Source organism: Cherax quadricarinatus, chromosome 5, assembly GCF_038502225.1.
Source record: "Cherax quadricarinatus isolate ZL_2023a chromosome 5, ASM3850222v1, whole genome shotgun sequence".
NCBI lineage: Eukaryota > Metazoa > Arthropoda > Malacostraca > Decapoda > Parastacidae > Cherax > Cherax quadricarinatus.
The window spans coordinates 36452462-36476319 of record NC_091296.1 but is presented as its reverse complement, the minus strand read 5'-3'; the positions used below and the strand labels follow the sequence as shown (position 1 = coordinate 36476319).

Sequence of the window (23858 nt, the reverse complement as noted above, 5' to 3'; positions counted from 1 at the left end):
TGTTTACAGTGGTCCCATAAATCTAGCTTATAAGGTGTGGCCAGGTGCAGGTTAATGTAGCAGCACCTTGTCTTTTGAATTAAAGGAGCAAAACTTTGTGTTTCTGTCATACCTCTGTTTCATAGCGTTTTGAGCAAATTTTAAGTTAGCCTTAGCCAAGTCATGGGCCACCTGCAACCTTGAAGAAGGGCTGTGTAGTGCTATGCAGGCGTCTTCTCCCATCCATCCTTCCTTGAGAACTCACAGAGGGCCTCTTACATTGTTCCTGAAGATTACCCTGTTGATTTTTGCACCGTTTTTCTCATTGCGAACAGCAACAGAAGAAGTGATTCATCCCAGTCTGTAGGAAAATGGATGTAAAACGTTCTGATCATGGTTTTGAATGTCTGATGAAATCTTTCCAAGGTGTCTTGGGACCGGGTATGAAAGGCAGTGGGCAAGTGATGATTAATACCCAGCCTAGTTAAAGCCTCTCTAAAAGCTTTAGCTGTAAAGTTAGTACCCTGGTCATTTTGGACAGACTTTGGAATGCCAAAATAGGAAACAAACTTAGTAAGAACTTTAAGAATGGCCTTGGTGTTTATACTACACATTGGGACTACTTCCGGATACCTAGTAGCCTTATCCATTATAGTGAATATATATTGGTTTCCTGATTTTGCTCTTGGTAATGGTTCCATACAATCAATAATTAGCTCGGCAAAGGGTTCTCCATCTGCTGGTATGGGATGAAGTGGTGCGGGTTTAATGGAGTGTCCAGGTTTACCTACTTGTTGACATTCTCTACAAGAGAGGATGTAATTCTTCACATTTTGCTTTACTTTTGGCCACTAAAACTCTTTTAATATTCCATAAAGAGTTTTTGTATTTTCCAAATGACCTCCTAAAGACGAAGAATTGTGAGCTATATTCGAAATTTGTGTCCCGAATTTCTTAAGAACTATCAGTCTGTCTAATTTTGGGCTCCCCTTCCCTACCTCCTTACCAGTCTCTGAGGTCGTGTTTAATTTCATATTTAACTGGGCAATCCGAGTGGGATTCACCCGTGGTAGCCTGTAAAGCGAAGTTTAAGGAAAGATCTCTTCGCTGTTCTTCCCGAAAGGACAGTCCCTCGCGCATGGAAACAAATATCTGGCAATTCTGCAACCCTGGAATGGGAAGGCTTGATCGGGGACTTTTCACTAGATATACGAGGCCCTCGTAAAATAATTTGTCTAGCCCTACGTCTGAGTCGCCCAAGGATAGATCAGCATTCTCGACAGACATCCCTTAGAATTTTGCTCTAGTTATGGCCAACATCAGAAAATTATTAGTGACTATATGTTCTGGACATTTCGTAGACTTCAGAATGTTATTGCCTATCAATAACGTGGCATTCTTCACAGAAAATCCATCAGATTCACCTAGAGTTAAATATCCTGCATAATATTTACTCTGCACATAAATTTTATGTAGACAATATGGCATCATTTGGTGCTTTGTCGACCCAAGGGTGGGACTAGGGTAGTAACTTCGTTTCACTATGGGTCCTAAGAGAGAGACAGAGGAATTGTGTGTGCCACTAGCAGTAATCTTTTATAAATCTATCTAAGCAGGGCAACTGCCTGAGGTGTGGAAGACAGTAAATGTAGTCCTAGATTTTAAGAAAGGAGACAAACGGGCTTCATTAAACTACAGACCAGTTTCAGTAACTTGTATAGTATGTAGAGTCATGGTGAAGATTATCAGGAGAAGATTGGTGGAGCACAGAAAAAGGAATGGGTTCATACATAACACTCAGCAAGGCATCAGGAGTGGGAAATCCTGTGTCACAGACCTGCATGAGTTCTACGATAAGGTAGCAGAAATAAGACAGGAGAGAGGGGAATGGGTAGATTGCATCTTCTTGGATTGTAAGGAGGCTTTCGACACAGTACCATACAAGAGAATGGTTCAAAAACAACAGGAGCTGGCAGGAATATAGGAAAAGCATCATAGTGGATTATGGAATACCTGACAGGAAGGAAATAACAAGTGTTGGTGTCTGATAAGGTGTCGGAGTGGACACGTGTCGAGTGGGGTTCCATAAGGGTAAGTCCTAGATCCAGTGCTGATTCTTGCATATATGAACGATGCGATGGAAGGAACAGACTCAGAGGTGTCCCTGTTCATTGAAGATGTGAAACTAATGAGAAGAATACAAGTGGACGAGGGTCAGGTAAGATTACAAGGGGATCTGGGCAGTCTGCAAGTATAGTCTGACAAATGGCTCCTGGAGTTTAACCCCACCAAGTGCAATGTCGCGAAGCTTGGGGAAGAACAAAGAAGACTGCAGACAGAGTATAGGATAGAGGACCAAAGGCTACGAAACTCACTTAAGGGAAAAGATCTTGGGGTGAGCATTATACCGCAGGAAGGACAGGACGAATGAAGCCAAACTACAAGAGAGGAGACTACACAGGCATGAAGAAATTCCTGCCCGGAATTCAGTGGGACAGAGAACTGATAGGGAAGTCAGTAAATGAGATGATGGAATATGTGACAACAATAAAGGAAGTTGAGGAGAGGTTTGTACCCAAGGGTAACAGAAATATCGAGAAAGAGAGGATGAGCCCTTGGTTCATCCAAAGGTGTAGAGAGGCCAAAACCAAGTGTGATAGAGAATGGAAGAAGTATAGAAGGCAAAGGACCCACGAGAATAAGGAGAGCAGCCATAGAGCCAGAAATGAATATACACAGGTAAGAAGGCAGGCCCAATGACAATACGAAAATGACATAGCAGCAAAAGCCAAATCTGGCCCGAAGCTGTTGTACATCCACATTAGGAGGAAACCAACAGTCAAGGAGCTAAGGAAGGAAGGAGGGAGGGAAGATCACAAGAAATGACCGTGATGTATGTGAGGAGCTCAACATGAGATTCAAAGAAGTGTTAACTGAGGAGACAGAAAGGACTCCAGAATGACGGAGAGATGGGATACACCATCAAGTGTTCGACACAATACATACAACCAAGGAAGAAGTGAAGAGGCTGCTAAGCGAGCTAGATACCGCAAAGGCGATGGGGCCAGATAACATATCTCCATGGGTCCTGAGAGAGGGAGCAGAGACATTATGTGTACCACGTCAACATCTATCGAAACAGGGCGACTACTTTAGGTATGGAAGACAGCAAATGTAGTCCCATTTCTTGTGAAAGGAGACAGACACGAAGCATTAAATTAAAGACCAGTGTACTGACATGTATGGTATGCAGATTCATGAAGAAGATTATCAGGAGAAGAGTGGTGGAGCACCTAGAAAGGAATGAGGTTATCAACGACAACCATCACGGTTTCAGGGACAAAAAAAATCATTTGTCACAAACCTACTGGAGTTCTATGACAGGGTGACAGCAGTAACACAAGCGAAAGAGGCATGAATAGACTGCATTTTCTTGGACTGTAAGAAGGCATTTAACACAGTTCCACACAAGAGATTAGCGCAAAAGCTGGAGGACCAGGCAGGGATAACAGGGAAGGCACTGCAATGGATCAGGGAATACCTGTCGCGATGACTACAGCTAGTCATGGTACTTGACGAGGTGTCAGAGAGGGGGCCTATGACAAGTGGGGTTCCGCAGGGGTCAGTCCTAGGACCGGTGCTGTTTCTGATATATGTGAACGACATGACAGAAGGAATAAACTCAGAAGTGTTCCTGTTTGCAGATAATGTGAAGTTGATGAGAATTCAATCAGACGAAGACCAGGAAGAACTATAAAGGGATCTGGACAGGCTGCAGGCCTGGTCCAAAAACTGAACCCACCAATTGCAAAGTCATGAAGACTGGGGAAGGGCAAAGAAGACCGCAGATGGAGTACAGTCTAGGGGGCGAGAGACTACAAGCCTCACTCAAGAAAAAGGATCATGCGGTGAGTATACCACCGGTCACATCTCCTGAGGGGCACATCAACCAAATAACTGCTGCAGCATACAGGCGCCTATCAAACCTAAGAATAGCATTCTGACATCTCAATAAGGAATCGTTCAGGACCCTGTACATCTTGTATGTCAGGCCTATATTGGAGTATGTAGCACCAGTTTCTAAACAACACCTAGCCAAGCACCTAAGGAAATTAGAAAAAGTGCAAAGCATTGCAACAAGACTGGTCCCGGAGCTAAGGGGAATGTCCTATGAGGAGAGGTTAAGGGAAATCAACCTGGCGTCACTGGAGGACAGGAGAGGTAGGGGGGATATGATACGACATATAAAATACTGAGAGGAATTGACAAGATGGATAGAGACAGGATGTTCCAGAGATGGGACACAGCAACAAGGGGTCACAGCTGGAAGTTGAAGACTCAGATGAATCACAGGGATGTAAGGAAGTATTTCTTCAGTCACAGAGTTGTCAGGAAGTGGAACAGTCTGGGAAGTGATGCAGTGGATTTAGAATCTATACACAGCTTTAAGAAGAGGTATGATAAAGCTCATGGAGCAGGAAGAATGACCTAGTAGCGGCCAGTGAAGAGGCGTGGGCCAGGAGCTGTGACTCGACCCCTGCAACCACAATTAGGTGAGTACAACTAGGTGAGTACACATACAAACACACATACTGATTCCATTATGTACCATAACCAAACTTTTCTTCCCAAGCCAGTGTTACGAAAATATGTATCAAAAGAGGAGAGGGGCAATTAAGAAATCGATATATTCAGTTAAAGAGAGAAATAAAAAAGGGAATTAGAAAAGCAAAAAGAGATTATGAGGTTAAAGTTGCAAGAGAATCGAAGACTAACCCAAAAGGATTCTTTCAGGTATACAGAAGTAAGATCAGGGACAAGATAGGCCCACTCAAAAGTTCCTCGGGTCAGCTCACTGACAGTGATAAGGAAATGTGTAGAATTTTTAACACATACTTCCTCTCAGTTTTTACACAGGAGGATACCAGCGATATTCCAGTAATGATAAATTATGTAGAACAGGACGATAATAAACTGTGCACTATTAGGGTCACAAGTGACATGGTCCTAAGGCAAATAGATAAATTAAAACCTAACAAATTCCCAGGCCCTGATGAACTGTATGCAAGGGTTCTAAAGGAATGTAAAGAGGAGCTTAGCAAACCTTTGGCTAATCTTTTCAACATATCACTACGAACTGGCATGGTGCCAGATAAGTGGAAAATAGCAAATGTGATACCTATTTTCAAAGCAGGTGACACGTCCTTAGCTTCGAACTATAGACCAATAAGCCTAACCTCCATAGTGGGAAAATTTATGGAATCAATAATTGCCGAGGCAGTTCGTAGCCACCTTGAAAAGCATGAATTAATCAACGAATCTCAGCATGGTTTTACAAAGGGGCGTTCCTGCCTTACGAATTTATTAACTTTTTTCACTAAGGTATTTGAGGAGGTAGATCATGGTAATGAATATGATATTGTGTATATGGACTTCAATAAGGCTTTTGACAGGGTCCCACATCAGAGACTATTGAGGAAAATTAAGGCACATGGAATAGGAGGAGAAATTTTTTCCTGGATAGAGGCATGGTTGACAAATAGGCAGCAGAGAGTTTGCATAAATGGGGAGAAATCAGAATGGGGAAGCGTCACGAGCGGTGTTCCACAGGGGTCAGTGTTGGGCCCCTGCTGTTCACAATCTACATAAACGACATAGATGAGGGCATAAAGAGCGACATCAGCAAGTTTGCCGATTACACCAAAATAGGGTGTCGAATTCATCCTGACGAGGACATTAGAGCACTCCAGGAAGATTTGAATAGACTGATGCAGTGGTCGGAGAAGTGGCAGATGCAGTTTAATATAGACAAATGCAAAGTTCTAAATGTTGGACAGGACAATAACCATGCCACATATAAACTAAATAATGTAGATCTTAATATTACGGATTGCGAAAAAGATTTAGGAGTTCTGGTTAGCAGTAATCTGAAACCAAGACAACAGTGCATAAGTGTTCGCAATAAAGCTAATAGAATCCTTGGCTGCATATCAAGAAGCATAAATAATAGGAGTCCCCAGGTTGTTCTTCAACTCTATTCATCCTTGGTTAGGCCTCATTTAGATTATGCTGCACAGTTTTGGTCACCGTATTACAGAATGGACATAAATGCTCTGGAAAATGTACAAAGGAGGATAACGAAGTTGATCCCATGTATCAGAAACCTTCCCTATGAGGATAGAATAAGGGCCCTGAATCTGCACTCTCTAGAAAAACGTAGAATTAGGGGGGATATGATTGAGGTGTATAAATGGAAGACAGGAATAAATAAAGGGGATGTAAATAGTGTGCTGAAAATATCTAGCCTAGACAGGACTCGCAGCAATGGTTTTAAGTTGGAAAAATTCAGATTCAGGAAGGATATAGGAAAGTACTGGTTTGGTAATAGAGTTGTGGATGAGTGGAACAAACTCCCAAGTACAGTGATAGAGGCCAGAACGTTGTGTAACTTTAAAAATAGGTTGGATAAATACATGAGTGGGAGTGAGTTGGACCTGATAGCTTGTGCTACCAGGTCGGTTGCCGTGTTCCTCCCTTAAGTCAATGCGACCTGACCTGACTGGGTTGAGTGCATTGGCTTAAGCCGGTAGGAGACTTGGACTTGCCTCGCATGGGCCAGTAGGCCTTCTGCAGTGTTCCTTCGTTCTTATGTTCTTATGTTCTTATATTGGTGTGATCGTCTCGGCCCTGGCCAGTAACAGTCACATCTTCCACAGGTAACCCGACGGAGATATACTTCTTCGGCACACAGCTGACTACAATCATACTGGGTTACATCCCAGGGTCTATCTTCGTGGGCCAGATCATTCTCCCGATTTTTTACAATCTCAAACTCGTCTCCATCAACGAGGTCAGTTTATCAACCTAATGAATATCCTTTGCTGATATATGGTTTATATATTAATAAATACAACGTACGATTATAACATTATTTTATTTCCTTCTTGCTAAATAGTAGAGTGATCGGCTAAAAAATGAATTAAATCGAGGTTGATTCTCAGGCAGTGTGAGAAATATGGATAAGTTTTCTTACATCTGCTGCTTTTATTCATCTAATAGTAAATTGATACTTGAGTTTTAGTCAGCTGTTGTGGGTCGCATCTGGGGGTGGTTTAGACATTAGAATTGGCTGGGATATGAAATAAACTTAGGAAGGATATCAGCATGTAAATTCAGCTATATGAAAATCTAAATATTTTTGGTTTCTCGCTCCTTATATAGTATTTAGAGCTGAGGTTTGGGTCAAAGATGCTGCGGAAGCTGGCTACCATATGTGTGTTTTTAGTCTCCTTTACCTACATGGCTATGGGAATGTACGCGCCAGCACTCATCATGTCTTCCGTCACCCACTTATCCACTTGGGTCTCCACACTAGTCATAGGCTCAGTCTGTACTTTCTACACCACTATTGTGAGTATAACATATGGGACGTATTTAAATAGTTTAGTCAAGTGAAGACCGTGTAAGCATAATTATGTTGCTAATTACAGAACGTAACACAATGTGTGAGGAGTAGCAGGGACCGAAGCTGTGGTCTTGCATTTGCAGAATAAAATATCCATATTAAGTACCAGTGATCTCAATATAAATATTACGTCTGAAGAAAAAATGCGAGAAATGAGAGAAGTGAGCTGTGCAAGAACTTTGATAGGAAGATATCCATAAGCTCTCTGTATGCATCATGTGTGTGTGTGCGTGTGCTGGAATGTTGTAAATGTTTTATGTGAGATTCCATATTAGTCATGTAAAAATTATATGAGATATCCTTCTACCCGTGACACTATCTTTCGAAATATACCTGCCCTGAGCTTTATTATAACTTTGTCCATAGGGAGGTGTGAGGGCTGTGGTGTACACTGATGTGCTACAGACAGTGATCATGTTCGGTGGGTTGTTGGTGGTGGTTATCATCTGCACCATTGACCTGGGTGGTGTTGGTAAGGTGTGGACCATCGCTGACAGAGGAGGCCGCATTCAGTTTCTTGAGTGAGTTCCTCAGCTGTGTTTATTACGTACTGTATGTTAATCAGTTGTTTCAGATTATTTGTGTACGTTTAATGTTTCGTCACCAAATTTGACCGACTGATAAGTTAACTGGTCATATTGACTAATGTAATTTTTAGCACGACAGGTAAATCTCTCTCGTCTAGCTCAATATTTATGAAAAAGCTGTGTTTGTGAAGTAAGCTGGACGATGTTGTTATACTCAAGAAAGTAGCTCAACCTATTTACAAACACGGCCTCCTCGAACAGTTGCATTTTGAGCCCAAATAACAAGGTGGTGAGCATAATTCTTTAATATTCCCGCTCTATAATTCGATAAAAGGTATAAGATATACCAACAAGTTGATGAATAAGACATGTGCAATACTAGAGTATCCTTGAGTCCACCAGAGACTTTGTCGGTCTAATATAGAGACTTGAGAAAAGAGACGTATGTACTGGAGAGATGAAGCCGTTCTTGATCGTGGTACCAGGTCCTAATAACAGCAGCAATTAGCTTCTCCACAGTTGAACAGCCCTGTTTCGCGATCCTGCCTACTCTCTTCGAAGAATATTATCATTTTCCTGGAAGTGTAGCATGCAGCAAGATCCTGCTGGAAAATGCCTTCTCCATCACTAAAGTCTCTATCCACAGTGGGAAGTAAATGAGTTGCTAGGATTGCCTTTTATTTGTCACTGTTCATCGTTCCCTCAACAATAACAAGCCGTCGCCATTTTTTCTTCATAGCAGCAGTCAATAATTGTTTCTTTACCGGCTCTCTGGTAGTTCTGCCAGCTTCAAGGAGCCTTCGTCCAACTGTTAAATAATCAGCAATTACACCAGCTGAAGTCACTTCTCTCTGTAGATTTCTACTAGCTTGGTTGGGATCCTTTACACTGTTTCTTACGATAATCTTGTAATCATGAGGTATTGTCTTGCATTTACTATCATATCTTCCTCTACACAGCACTCCACAATCACCAGTGTTGTCAGCTTTCATCAGAATCCGACCAACAGTTGATTTTACAATGCTCAAATTGTCAGTGATCTGTCTGATACTCAAATCAACATATTTTCTAAGAGCTACAATACTTGGAAATATAAACACATATGCAGTTTAATGTGATCCTTTATTGACAACGTTTCGCCCACACAGTGGGCTTTTTCAAGTCACAAATAGATCTGCTGTGACTTGAAAAAGCCCACTGTGTGGGCGAAACGTTGTCAATAAAGGATCACATTAAACTGCATATATGTTTATATTTCCATTGTGTCGGTATTTTATACCATTTATTTCCAGCTACAATACTTGCACGCTTCCTAGGTGTAGTATCTGTCATAAATTTCAGCAGTAATCATGAACTGAAAGGGAGAATTTGGCGCAATCACATTCACTCACAGAGCACACTTTCAGGAATAGCCTTCAGAGGTGTATCTATGGAAAATATTGCTTACAGCAAACACTGAAATTGTGCCCCTGTCCAGTATCTGACACCCATCTTTTACATAACTGTACTATGAAATCAGCTCAAAAATACAAGTCAAGCTCGTTAATCTTTGAATTAACAAATCATGGCACCACAAGAAAATTACAGCTGCACCTTCCTCGCTTTCACTGATGCAAATTGGTCCATGATGTACTCAAATTCATTTTTTTTTTTACTTTCTTCTCTTTTTACACTCAGCAGAACAAGATCACATTTGTCTGCCTTGACAAATGGAGGCTCTCAAATACGAAAGTATTAGTTTTAATTTGCTGAATGATGTCTCATAGCTGGCGATGGAAACTGCGATGGTTAACATTGTATGAATAGCAATGCGAAGATTGAGAAAGACCCTCTCATCTCCATACTGAACAATAAATTCGAAAAGCTCTTTAGGTCTTGATATTTTCTTGTTGGACCGACCTGATAGCAACATTCTGCAATCCCAAATTTCTTTATTTAGCCGCTGTCCATCAACATCAGAGCTGTACAGTTTGCCCAAATTTTCGCACTTCTTTAGGTCATTGCTGTCGGCGCCGTAACAGTCTTTCAATATCAAGAAGGAACCCAAACTTTACGTCAGTGTCGTGCAAACGAGGAAAACTTTCATCCATTTCTCTGGGAAGATGGCCGTGTGTTCCCTTCATGAATCTTTCCACTTCCTCCTTGGTTGTTAACCCAGCATCTCTCGAGTTCTCATCAGCCATTTGTTTCTTTTATCTCTGATGTCTTTCAGCTTCAATATTCCATTCTTGACAGAGACTCTTTTTTCTCGGAGGGCTTTCATATCCAGGGCAGCATTGTGGAAGTTCCTGCTAGGATCCTACAACCTCTTTTGAAAATGGTCAGTGTGAATGAGTACTATGTTCAAAATCCTAGCAAAGTATTACCATTTCTTATTGTTGGTGGAGAATGAATACCCTTCGGAGGCAACAATTTTGCTTTATTGGGTTCTTCGTACAGACAGTGTGATAGCTTGCCCTGGGGGCCATGCCAGGACCCCCAACCCACGAGGGAGAGAGAGTAGTAGTAGTAGGCTTGTTGTCTTTATAATGCAGGGTAAGTGAGACAGATATAGCATCTCTCACAATGTTTAGGGTGGCACCGCCCTAACAATGTGCTTCGTTATTTATATTCCTATGTCTTTCATTTTTGGTGTACTTTAAGAAGCGTCCATTCTCTGTAGATTGACTAATTTTCAATAAGATAACCACCGAAAAAAATGAAAAAAATTATTTCCACAAAATGGCATTTGGCAGCTAAGTGCCACATACTGGCACTGCGAAAAGTTGTTTGGGAACTTCCTACTTACAAAACATATTCTCATGATGCTAAATATTGTAAATATCTTATCCTCATTCCCCCCCAAAATAAAGTTGGCATTTAGCAAAATATCTGCCCTTTACCCTTACACATATCCCAAAATATTTGGATATAAAAATTCTCACCACCAGTTTGTAAAATATTCATTGTTTTATGATTGCTGTGAAAATCATATCAAATATTACATTATTAATGGAGCACTTTCAAGAAATAAGTGAATAACATACTTCAGAGATATTCAGCAAAAACGCGTACGTAACTGATCACTTGGGAAAAAAATCGAGAAAATTACGTTTTTTTTTTTTTTAGTTTTATGCATACGATGAGTGATAAGAACATAAGAAAGGAGGAACACTGCAGCAGGCCTGCCGGCCCATACTAGGCAGGTCCTTTACAATCCATCCCACTAACAAAACATTTAGTTACTCCAGTACTACACTATGTTTTCTGTAATGGTAAAGGCTCCAGAGGGATAAAATAGAACAGTATATAATCCTTTTTATCATGCTAAATAAATATCCCTACACCCGACCACTTTTCAACCTATGTATTATGTCACTTTTTATTAATCTGGGAGTGTTTATTATGCTTTTATGTTATTTATATTATGTCTTATGTCCTATTAGTATAATTGTGATAGGTAAATTTACTTTACTATTATTATTAGCATAATTATGAAACATTTTATAGCGCCATGATCCATCGACACCATGCCCAGCCCTTCTAGGGTAGGGTAGGTGCCTGAGCCAGAGCTTGCAGCTCACAAAACTGTCATTCCCATTAGGCCCCTTGGGGCGGGGATGGCAGACCAGAGAGGCCTAGCTTGTGGCTAGGCCTGGGGACAATTGGTCCCAAAGATGAGGAGGTACTTGTGCCTCCTCCCATGGGAGACTTAATTAAGGGGAATTGAAGGTTTCGGAGACCACTCCTTTATTTATGAACCGATTACATTCATTTTTGGTGTACTATTAGAAGCTTATATTAAAGAGCGTTTGCTGAAGTTTCAATCATATCGGCCAAAAAGGAAATGAAATATGCAAAATTTACGAAAAATTACATTTGGCAGTACTCAAGTACTCAGTGGTACTTGGAAAAGTGGTTTTGACACTTTCTGCTGATAGAACACTTCTAATTCCATCATATTTGAAGCTCCAATTATATAATAAATCTTACGTTCATGCTAAAAAAAAATAAAGTTTCATAACTTTTTTGACATTTTGGAGGTTGTCGGTCTTGTTGCCCACACAAATCTGAAAATATTTGGGATAGTTCAGAAAGGTACCACAAAACTTGTAAAGCAATCATTCTTCTATGTTTGTTGTGAAAATCAAGTCAATTCATTCATAAATAAGGATAGAGAATCCATAAATAGGTAAATAAGTTACTTTCGAGATATAGGCCGAAGCGCGCGGCACCCCAGGTGCCCGGGAAATATTTTTTTTTCCCGAAAAATTCGCTTTATTTTACACTTTTTGCGTGACCTACGAGTGTTTATTACAGTTAACCATTGTAAATCCGTTTTCTCTCATCACTGATGAGAGAGGTCGGACCCTCTCTTCACCTTCAGGGGAAATATCGATAGAAATTTTTTCCATGGGGCGTCATATTATGCTACATATTATTTTTTAAGGTGTACTTTTTATGTTTATATGCTATTATTATATTGCATTATATCATAATAGATCAATTGTGATAGATAAATAAGCCTTATAATTGATATTAGCGTGGGTATGGAATATTTTGTTGGCTGGAGGTGTCGGCCATTTTGTGCACTATTCCCAGGGGTTCCCGATTGGTGCCGTGACCATATTAGCTTCGCCCGCTCGGGAATGATCTCAGATGGTGAATTTGTATTATATTAGACAAAGATATAAGAAAACGATAAAAATAACACGGGGAAAAACGTAACAAAAACGTAAACAAAGCCGAGTCAGCGCTTCTCACGCAATATGTTGCGTCAGCGCTGTCACCATGCCTGTTATAAATGGCTGTAATTCCTTTTAGAAACATCGTACAAGGATAATAATTATACCAGCGTGTAGCCAGAAAGTTCAGCTATTTTTTGGTAACAATAACTCAGTTTTCATATATTTTCGAATTTTTTTTTGCTCCGCGCGCGGGAACTCTGAATGGCCCCTTAGGTCTCAGACATTCCCTCAAGAGGGAGCCAAGGCCGGGCCACCACTTGGAAAAGGCCCGGGCCGGGAGAATACCGGCGAATCTTTAATAATAATAAATAATAATAAGCACCTTGATCGACTATAATTCATTGTAATGACTACAATTTGTTGTAAAATAATCGTACAACAATGAGACTTACACCAAAATATTGCCAGATTGTTATACTAAGGCACGCAAGATGTCAGCACTGGTGATGCAAAATATAAATGTGGCTCGATACTATATGATATGTATATCCTGTTGGGGTTTATATTTCACGTTGAGCTGCATTTATATTTTGCGTCACCAGTGCTGCCATCTTGTGGGTCTAGCTTCAGCCCTTACTACTCCTCTATCTCCCTCATGGATTGGGGGCCCTGGCATGTCCCTCAGGGCAAGCTATCACACCACGTGTACAAAGAACCGAATAAAGCAAAGTTGTTGTCTCTGAAGAGTATTCATTCTCCATCAACAATAAGAAATGGTAATATTGGTGGCTAACAGTGGTTGCAGCCATGGTGGTTGCCCGGAGGAAGGGAAGATGAAAATGTAACTCCTTCATCGACTCGTACAAGCAGCATCCATCTCCTGATGTTGTGTCTGCCACTCTCAGCATCCAGATACAGGTGCACTCAGGATTCAGGCCGTTTCACTGAATTTCCTTGAGAAATCTTAGTGGCATTACCTGGTACTCCACAGTGTCCCATGCTGCTTCAAGTCATGTTTCAGCATCGCCAGTATGTTGCTGCTGTTGTTTCAGCTCATCATGGCTATTTTCAGCAAGCCAGAGGTGAGTTTTGTGGTATTTATATGTCCAGAGTAGTGAATCTATCCTGGGATCTCCAAGTGGGAATGCTTGGGTGAGGAGTCGAAGAATCGAAGAAGACGACGAGAGCTGTCGTAAGATGGGAAGGAAGAAGGATAAGGAAGGATGGAAATACTGGAAAAGGATGGGAAGGAGGGGAAGAGGAGGAATCAAGGCAAGTGGCCCAACCACTTTGGGACATGTGGTACCGAAGTACTGGAGGCATAGATGGAGAGGCTTGAATGATGTCGGTACTTGGCTCACTAGGAGAGGATGGCGAAGGCAGCGGCAGGAGCTGGGAGTGTCAGAAGGCAGCAAGCAGGATGAGTTGTACTGGTGGAGGTCGGCTTGAGGTGTGTTAAGCTATTGTCCCATTAGAAAGAGTCTGGAACTTCGGTATTGGCATGGTCATGAGTCTAAATTTGCGGTCTGGGTCGATCTCTGGAGCATTAAGGAGATTGATGACTTCTCTAAGGAAGAGAGCACGTGATGGTCTACAGATGAACTTGACTTCGTCGCTCTGGAGGAGGGGGATCAATGTCTTTGCATCCATTTCTTTAGGATACTCAGGAGTAGTGAAGAAGGAGACTCCACGTATCGTATTATAGTGTTGTTTATCCTTAGAGTGAGCGACAAGTGAAGTCGATGATTGGTCAGTTTTGTTGGGGTTGGAAGACGAGGACGCTGCTCGTGTCTTGATGGATGTGGTGGCTGGCGTTGGAGGCGGTTTCTCATTGGTGGAGGAAGGTGGAGGCACGTGAGGCATTGAGGGCTCTGATTGGTTCTTGGCAGTGGCGGTGGCTGAAGGAGATGGTGGTCTCTCATTGGTGGATTGCGAAGTAGAGCCGGTGGCTTCTGCAGAAATCAAATCTTGCAAGTCATCTGGTGCCTCGAAACTGACGATTTTTGGGATAATCTTCAAAACATCGGCTGAAGCAGGACTAGCTGAATGTTGAATGATGGCAGATTGTTGAGGGCAAGAATATCATTCATAGTTGTATTGAAACAACCCGGGTTAGCTGCATTTTGCATGTGTGCGTACATCAGGCAGTAGTAGAATTTTGTGGAAATATCGTCTGGTAGAGGAGAGGCTGTGAGCGGTGGAGGTTGCTGAGTGGCTTGTAGAATCTTGGTAGTGGTCGTTTGAAGCTTAGCTATAGCAGCAAAAGTAGGAGAGTTTCCTGTAGACTTCTTAGTTTCTTCTTTCAGTTTCTTAGAGAGGATATCCTTGCGTACTGGACATTTGGCTGCAAGAGTATGGTGATCACTCTTACAGTTGATGCAGGTGGGAGCAACAGTGGAAGTGCTGGAGCGAAAGTCGTGATCTGCAGACCCACAAGTGGAACATATCTTATTCTTCACGTGGCAATCCGCAGTAGAGTGGCTATACGAGTAGCATGTCCAACAAGGTGTTATGCAAGTGAATCGTTCCTGCTCAATCTGTCGAGGGTTGGTGAAGTAGTAAGAGATGGCCAGGCCATCAGACAGTGCTCTAGTCGCCATGGTAACGTCCAGAAACGCGACCTTGAGCATCGAGGAAGCGTTGGGGATCTTTACAACAGAGTCAGTCTTGGCCCAAGTGTTGAGGTCTTCAAGTGATGATTTAATTTCCTCGATAGACATGTTCCTGATTAGCCTGTCAAGACGTTTCATGAACACAGAGCGTTTTGCACGCATGTATGGTGACGTGGAGACGGTAAGGTTCTAAGGTCTTCATGGCTGTAGGTGTAAGTACTTTGTCAGCTTCAGCATCATCGAAAAAGGTGACGATGAAAGCTTCTTTCAGTGAAGTAATCTTCGAGAATTTGGCGTGAAGACAAGTGTTGAGTGAGGCTGCAAGCTCAAGCTTCGTGGCGTCGTCGACGACAGCAGACTTGGGCTTAATTCTCACACGATGAGACATCGTGGAGATGGTAGAGGTTCCCCTCCCCAACGGGGATCGTAGGGAGACTGACAAGTAAGGAGAACTGCTATGACCTGCCGAGGCGAGAGTCAGAAGCAGAATCGTGTCTGGGTGAGGAGGATGCAGCAAACCTTTGCTGCACCATATGCCACCCAAGCTACCACCACCACTCAACTCTCACTCCCTCTCTGCCGTTTCTCTGTGAATTCCATGGGAATTACTTACCAGAGCTGTGTATCAAAATGCGACAGAGTGAACGGGCAAAAAGGGGGGAGTTGGCCTGTATATCGTAGAGTCAATTATTTGCACAGAACTGCTTAATGCTTCAAATGATGTAGTGGAAGTTTTAGCAGTAAAGATCGAGAACCAAAACCTAGTCATTGTGGTAGTCTACAAGCCTCCGGATGCAACGTCCCAACAATTCCAGGAACAGCTGGTGAAAATTGACCACTGTCTGGAAAATCTTCCAGCTCCTGCCCCCAACATCTTGCTCCTGGGGGATTTCAACTTAAGGCACCTAAAATGGAGGAATATAGCAAATAATGTTGTTGCAGTGATAATACCAAGAGGCAGCTCAGACGAGAACTCACATACACACGAGCTTTTAAATCTCTGCACAAAATTCAACTTAAACCAGCAAATAATAGAGCCTACAAGACTGGAAAATACACTGGACCTCATCTTCACTAACAATGATGATCTGATACGAAATGACATCATATCAAAAACAATATACTCGGATCACAACATAATCGAGGTTCAGACATGTATGCACGGAGCCCCAGACCGACATAATGAGTTCAGTCACGAGGGAGCCTTCACCAAAGAACATAAAGTGGGACCAAGTAAACCAAGTCCTAAACGACATAAGCTGGGAAGACAGACTAAGCAACACAGACCCCAACTTATGCCTAGAACAGATTAAGTCTGTGGCACTCGATGTATGCTCAAGGCTTATTCCTTTAAGAAAAAGGAGGAGTAGATGTAAAATAGAAAGAGACAGGCACTCCCTTTACAGGCGACGGAAAAGAATAACAGAGCGGCTAAAAGAGGCCAATATATCTGAAATGCGCAGGGAGACACTGGTCAGAGAAATAGCAAACATCGAACTTAAGCTAAAGGAATCTTATAGGAGTCAGGAATCGCGGGAAGAACTAAAAACCATAAATGAAATCGAAAGAAACCCAAAGTATTTCTTTTCTTATGCCAAATCAAAGTCGAGAACAACATCCAGTATTGGGCCCCTACTTAAACAAGATGGGTCCTACACAGATGACAGAAAGGAAATGAGTGAGCTACTCAAGGCCCAATATGACTCAGTTTTTAGCAAGCCACTAACTAGACTGAGAGTCGAAGGTCAAAATGAATTTTTTATGAGAGAGCCATAGAATTTGGTTAACACAAGCCTATCTGATGTTATCCTGACGCCAAATGACTTCGAACAGGCGATAAATGACATGCCCATGCACTCTACCCCAAGGCCAGACTCATGGAACTCCGTGTTCATCAAGAACTGCAAAAAGCCCCTATCACGTGCTTTTACCATCCTATGGAGAGGAAGCATGGACACTGGGGTCGTCCCACAGTTACTAAGAACATCAGACATAGCCCCACTCCACAAAGGGGGCAGTAAAGCAATAGCAAAGAACTACAGATCGATAGCACTAACATCCCACATCATAAAAATCTTTGAAAGGGTCCTAAGAAGCAAGATCGCCACCCATCTAGAAACCCATCAATTACACAATCCAGGGCAACACAGGTTTAGAGCAGGTCGCTCCTGTCTGTCCCAGCTACTGGATCACTACGACAAGGTCCTAAATGCACTAGAAGACAAAAAGAATGCAGATGTAATATATACAGACTTTGCAAAAGCCTTCGACAAGTTTGACAATGGCGTAATAGCGCACAAAACGCGTGCTAAAGGAATAACAGGAAAAGTTGGTAGATGGATCTATAATTTCCTCACAAACAGAACACAAAGAGTAGTAGTCAACAGAAGATTGAGACACTTATGCAACATATGGGAATCTTTATTCAGGAAACGTTTCGCCACACAGTGGCTTCATCAGTCCAATACAAAGCAGAAGGTGTAAGGAGAGGAAGAGTATGAGGTAATCAGTCCCTCAGCCTGGAGTCGATGTGTTCAGTCCATCAATCTTGTAGAATATACAGCATAGGGCCGTAGACGTGGCTTATATACTGTAGCCAGGTGAGGCGAAGCAGGATGAGGCGGGGTCATAGTGGTACCATCCACTAGTCGAAGTAGGTCTTCGTCCAAAGGTTGGACAAGTGTTGAATAATATTTTGTAACAAGATCCCATGATGCTGCAGTGTCTGACAGCTGTGATGAATGGTTTGGACGAAGACCTACTTCGACTAGTGGATGGTACCACTATGACCCTGCCTCATCCTGCTTCGCCTCACCTGACAACAGTACATAAGCCATGTCTACGGCCCTATGCCGTATATTCTACAAGACTGATGGACTGAACACATCGACTTCAGGCTGAGGGACTGATTACCTCATACTCCTCCTCTCCTTACACCTTCTGCTTTGTATTGGACTGATGAAGCCACTGTGTGGAGAAACGTTTCCTGAATAAAGATTCCCATATGTTGCATAAGTGTCTCAATCTTCAACTTGTCGGTTTTCCAAACCATTCATCACAGTAGTCAACAGAGTAAAGTCCGAGGCGGTTACGGTGAAAAGCTCTATTCCGCAAGGCACAGTACTCGCTCCCATCTTGTTCCTCATCCTCATTTCTGACATAGACAAGGATGAAAGCCACAACACCGTGTCTTCCTTTGCAGATGACACCCGAATCTGCATGACAGTGTCTTCCATTGCAGACACTGCAAGGCTCCAGGCGGACATCACCCAAATCTTGCAATGGGCTGCAGAAAACAATATGAAGTTCAACGATGAAAAATTTCAATTACTCCGATATGGTAAACATAAGGAAATTAAAACTTCATCAGAGTACAAAACAAATTCCAGCCACAAAATAGAGCGAAAAACCATGTCGGAGGATCATATCGGAGGATCTCACCTTCAAGGACCATAACATTGTATCAATCGCATCTGCTAGAAAAATGACAGGATGGATAATGAGAACCTTCAAAACTAGGAATGCCAAGCCCATGATGACACTCTTCAGGTCGCTTGTTCTATCTAGGCTGGAATATTGCTGCACACTAACAGCACCTTTCAAGGCAGGTGAAATTGCTGACCTAGAAAATGTGCAGAGAACCTTCACGGCGTGCATAACGGAGATAAAACACCTCACTTACTGGGAGCGCTTGCAGTTACTGAACCTGTACTCCCTGGAATGCAGGCGGGGGAGATACATGATTATATACACCTGGAAAATCGTAGAGGGACTAGTACCGAATTTGCACACGAAAATCACTCACTACGAAAGCAAAAGACTCGGCAGACGATGCAACATCCCCCCAATGAAAAGCATGGGTGTCACTAGCACGTTAAGAGACAACACAATAAGTGTCACGGGCCCAAGACTGTTCAACTGCCTCCCAGCATACATAAGGGGAATTACCAACAGGCCCCTGGCAGTCTTCAAGCAGGCACTGGACAAGCACCTAAAGTCGGTACCTGACCAGCCGGGCTGTGGCTCGTACGTTGGATTGCGTGCAGCCAGCAGTAACAGCCTGGTTGATCAGGTTCTTATCCACCATGAGGCCTGATCACAGGCCGGGTCGCGGGGGCGTTGACCCCCGGAACTCTCTCCAGGTAAACTCCAGGTCACTCGAAGCCACTTGATGTCCAAGTCACATGCTGTTGTCTGCTGCCTGATGTCACCCCACGATGTCACCATGCTGCCATGACGTCACCCAGGATGTCTGCTTGATGTCACCATGCTCCCTGACGTAACCCAGGATGTCTGGCCATGCTATCTGACGTAAACCCAGGATGTCTACCCATTACCTGGAGTTTACCTGGAGAGAGTTCCGGGGGTCAACGCCCCCGCGGCCCGGTCTGTGACCAGGCCTCCTGGTGGATCAGAGCCTGATCAACCAGGCTGTTGCTGCTGGCTGCACGCAAACCAACGTACGAGCCACAGCCCGGCTGATCAGGAACCGACTTTAGGTGCTTGTCCAGTGCCAGCTTGAAGACTGCCAGGGGTCTGTTGGTAATCCCCCTTATGTATGCTGGGAGGCAGTTGAACAGTCTCGGGCCCCTGACACTTATTGTATGGTCTCTTAACGTGCTAGTGACACCCCTGCTTTTCATTGGGGGGATGTTGCATCGTCTGCCAAGTCTTTTGCTTTCGTAGTGAGTGATTTTCGTGTGCAAGTTCGGTACTAGTCCCTCTAGGATTTTCCAGGTGTATATAATCATGTATCTCTCCCGCCTGCGTTCCAGGGAATACAGGTTCAGGAACCTCAAGCGCTCCCAGTAATTGAGGTGTTTTATCTCTGTTATGCGCGCCGTGAAGGTTCTCTGTACATTTTCTAGGTCAGCAATTTCACCTGCCTTGAAAGGTGCTGTTAGTGTGCAGCAATATTCCAGCCTAGATAGAACAAGTGACCAGAAGAGTGTCATCATGGGCTTGGCCTCCCTAGTTTTGAAGGTTCTCATTATCCATCCTGTCATTTTTCTAGCAGATGCGATTGATACAATGGTATGGTCCTTGAAGGTGAGATCCTCCACCACGATCACTCCCAGGTCTTTGACGTTGGTGTTTCGTTCTATTTTGTGGCCAGAATTTGTTTTGTACTCTGATGAAGATTTAATTTCCTCATGTTTACCATATCTGAGTAATTGAAATTTCTCATCGTTGAACTTCATATTTTCTGCAGCCCACTGAAAGATTTGGTTGATGTCCGCCTGGAGCCTTGCAGTGTCTGCAATGGAAGACACTGTCATGCAGATTCGGGTGTCATCTGCAAAGGAAGACACAGTGCTGTGGCTGACATCCTTGTCTATGTCGGATATGAGGATGAGGAACAAGATGGGAGCGAGTACTGTGCCTTGTGGAACAGAGCTTTTCACCGTAGCTGCCTCGGACTTTACTCTGTTGACGACTACTCTCTGTGTTCTGTTAGTGAGGAAATTATAGATCCATCGACCGACTTTTCCTGTTATCCCTTTAGCACGCATTTTGTGCGCTATTACGCCATGGTCACACTTGTCGAAGGCTTTTGCAAAGTCTGTATATATTACATCTGCATTCTTTTTATCTTCTAGTGCATTTAGGACCTTGTCGTAGTGATCCAATAGTTGAGACAGACAGGAGCGACCTGTTCTAAACCCATGTTGCCCTGGGTTGTGTAACTGATGGGTTTCTAGATGGGTGGTGATCTTGCTTCTTAGGACACCTCGCAACGTTACCCAGGGCATCTGCCTGACATCACCTCACGAAGTTACCCAGGATGTCTGCCCGACATCACCTCAGAACATCACTCCCGGATATCACCTCACGATGTTACCCAGGACGTCTCCATGACATCACCTCGTGACATCACCCAGGATGTCACCTCAATATGTTACCCCAGGACGTCTGCCTGACGACACCTAGCAATGTTACCTCATGACTTCACTTGTGTCACGCCTGACATCACCCCATGGCGTCCCGTCGACAGTGTGTATTTGCAGTTTTATGAAGAATAATTTAAGTGTTATCAGTAAAGTCTAGAATGACTGAGAGAAGAAGCATTGAAAGTGCTCAGCATTTTATGTCATGTGTTAATTCCCGTCAGTTATTGTTCCATTACTAGTGTTCTTGCATGTTGGTGAATGCCTTAGTGTTGATTTTTGCACGGAAAAGCACCATTTGCTAGTGCAAGCCATATTGTAATATTATTGTATGTACAGTGCGGGTGTGCATGTCTTCCATGTGCTCCGATGAGGTGGTCTGAGCCCAGATGAGTGTGTAGACTACAGTGTGGTCTGAGCCCAGACCACTGTAACACCCTCGTGTTACATGTCACCCCAATGTGACCATTCGACGACTGACACTAGTCAATCCAGGCATCAGTTACCTGAGTTGTCCTAGTGCCTTGTATAGATAGTACTTATGCTCGCCCTTTCGTAGACGTCACGTCAGACTCATCTTTGCTACAGCTCTCGATTCACCTTGGACTCATATCACTCCACCTCCTGACCATCAGAATACAGTTATGAGTAGAAACCAGTGTGGGGACACTCAGTCTAACCTCTGCTCTGATTCCAACTCTGATCAAGAGGATGACAGTAGTCAAGCCGCAGTAGCCCTGTCGGCAGGTGACTGTCTGTCTCATGTCATGACTTCAATGAACATAATTACAGCTGTACAGAGTATGATGTCGCTTTGACAGCTAGCTTGCTCAGTCCAGTTATGGAGTACACTGCTACGACTCTTGATACGCTTGAATTGTCCATACTACAACTCAATCACTTGCTGGCACCAAGCTGTGCTACGCCAAGTTCCCGGCAGTGACTGCCCCTGTGACAGTACCTGTATCGCACAGGAAGAAAAAGTCCTGCCCAGATGCTGAGCACTGATGATGCCTCACTCGAGGGCACCAGCAAGTTGTGCTCCAAGTTGAGTGAGCCCTGCAATGACTACTCCATGATGACTGCTTCACCGTTCCAAACAAGGCCATACCCTGATATGTCATACCTCAGCCGCAGCGAGGTCTCTTTATGTGTTGCAGTATCCGTCTAGATGCAGAAAGGCATGCAGTGATGTCCACAGAGGCTCAATGTGTTGACACGATGTTTTAGCACACCCTTTCCTCCTTTTTCCCCTTCCCTGTACGAAGATTTTTTTTTTGTCCATGTCCATGTATGTGTATATATATATATATATATATATATATATATATATATATATATATATATATATATATATATATATATATATATATATATATATATATATGCAATAAGATCACAGTAAACAGGTGATTTCAGAATATGCAAAACAACCACTGTGAAAGAATAGAGAAATTCCAAGCACATTCGTGACTACTCACATTATCAAGGAACAAAGAAAAGAAAATGATTACCAAGAAAAAGTGAATAATCTCTTAGATGATACTGAAACCTATTCTAAACTTAGAAAAAATCCCCTAGAAACCGTTAACAGCAATTTCAATAAAACAATAAAACTTCTACTTAAATGTGCGTGGATGTAGTGCGGATGACAAGAAACAGATGATTGCTGATGTTATGAATGAAAAGAAGTTGGATGTCCTGGCCCTAAGCGAAACAAAGCTGAAGGGGGTAGGAGAGTTTCAGTGGGGGGAAATAAATGGGATTAAATCTGGAGTATCTGAGAGAGTTAGAGCAAAGGAAGGGGTAGCAGTAATGTTAAATGATCAGTTATGGAAGGAGAAAAGAGAATATGAATGTGTAAATTCAAGAATTATGTGGATTAAAGTAAAGGTTGGATGCGAGAAGTGGGTCATAATAAGCGTGTATGCACCTGGAGAAGAGAGGAATGCAGAGGAGAGAGAGAGATTTTGGGAGATGTTAAGTGAATGTATAGGAGCCTTTGAACCAAGTGAGAGAGTAATTGTGGTAGGGGACTTGAATGCTAAAGTAGGAGAAACTTTTAGAGAGGGTGTGGTAGGTAAGTTTGGGGTGCCAGGTGTAAATGATAATGGGAGCCCTTTGATTGAACTTTGTATAGAAAGGGGTTTAGTTATAGGTAATACATATTTTAAGAAAAAGAGGATAAATAAGTATACACGATATGATGTAGGGCGAAATGACAGTAGTTTGTTGGATTATGTATTGGTAGATAAAAGACTGTTGAGTAGACTTCAGGATGTACATGTTTATAGAGGGGCCACAGATATATCAGATCACTTTCTAGTTGTAGCTACACTGAGAGTAAAAGGTAGATGGGATACAAGGAGAATAGAAGCATCAGGGAAGAGAGAGGTGAAGGTTTATAAACTAAAAGAGGAGGCAGTTAGGGTAAGATATAAACAGCTATTGGAGGATAGATGGGCTAATGAGAGCATAGGCAATGGGGTCGAAGAGGTATGGGGTAGGTTTAAAAATGTAGTGTTAGAGTGTTCAGCAGAAGTTTGTGGTTACAGGAAAGTGGGTGCAGGAGGGAAGAGGAGCGATTGGTGGAATGATGATGTAAAGAGAGTAGTAAGGGAGAAAAAGTTAGCATATGAGAAGTTTTTACAAAGTAGAAGTGATGCAAGGAGGGAAGAGTATATGGAGAAAAAGAGAGAAGTTAAGAGAGTGGTGAAGCA

General features: G+C 42.8%; 1 protein-coding gene across 1 annotated transcript in view; it reads left to right on the top strand.

The window, feature by feature from the left end:
* The window catches only part of LOC128684616 (sodium-coupled monocarboxylate transporter 1-like), a 99797-nt gene that overhangs the window by 11805 nt on the left and 64134 nt on the right, over positions 1–23858 (top strand). The window contains exons 4-6 of the mRNA XM_070104547.1: positions 6696–6829; positions 7201–7389; positions 7811–7965. Coding sequence (XP_069960648.1) covers positions 6696–6829; positions 7201–7389; positions 7811–7965 — 478 coding nt within the window. The remainder of the gene's footprint in view (positions 1–6695; positions 6830–7200; positions 7390–7810; positions 7966–23858) is intronic.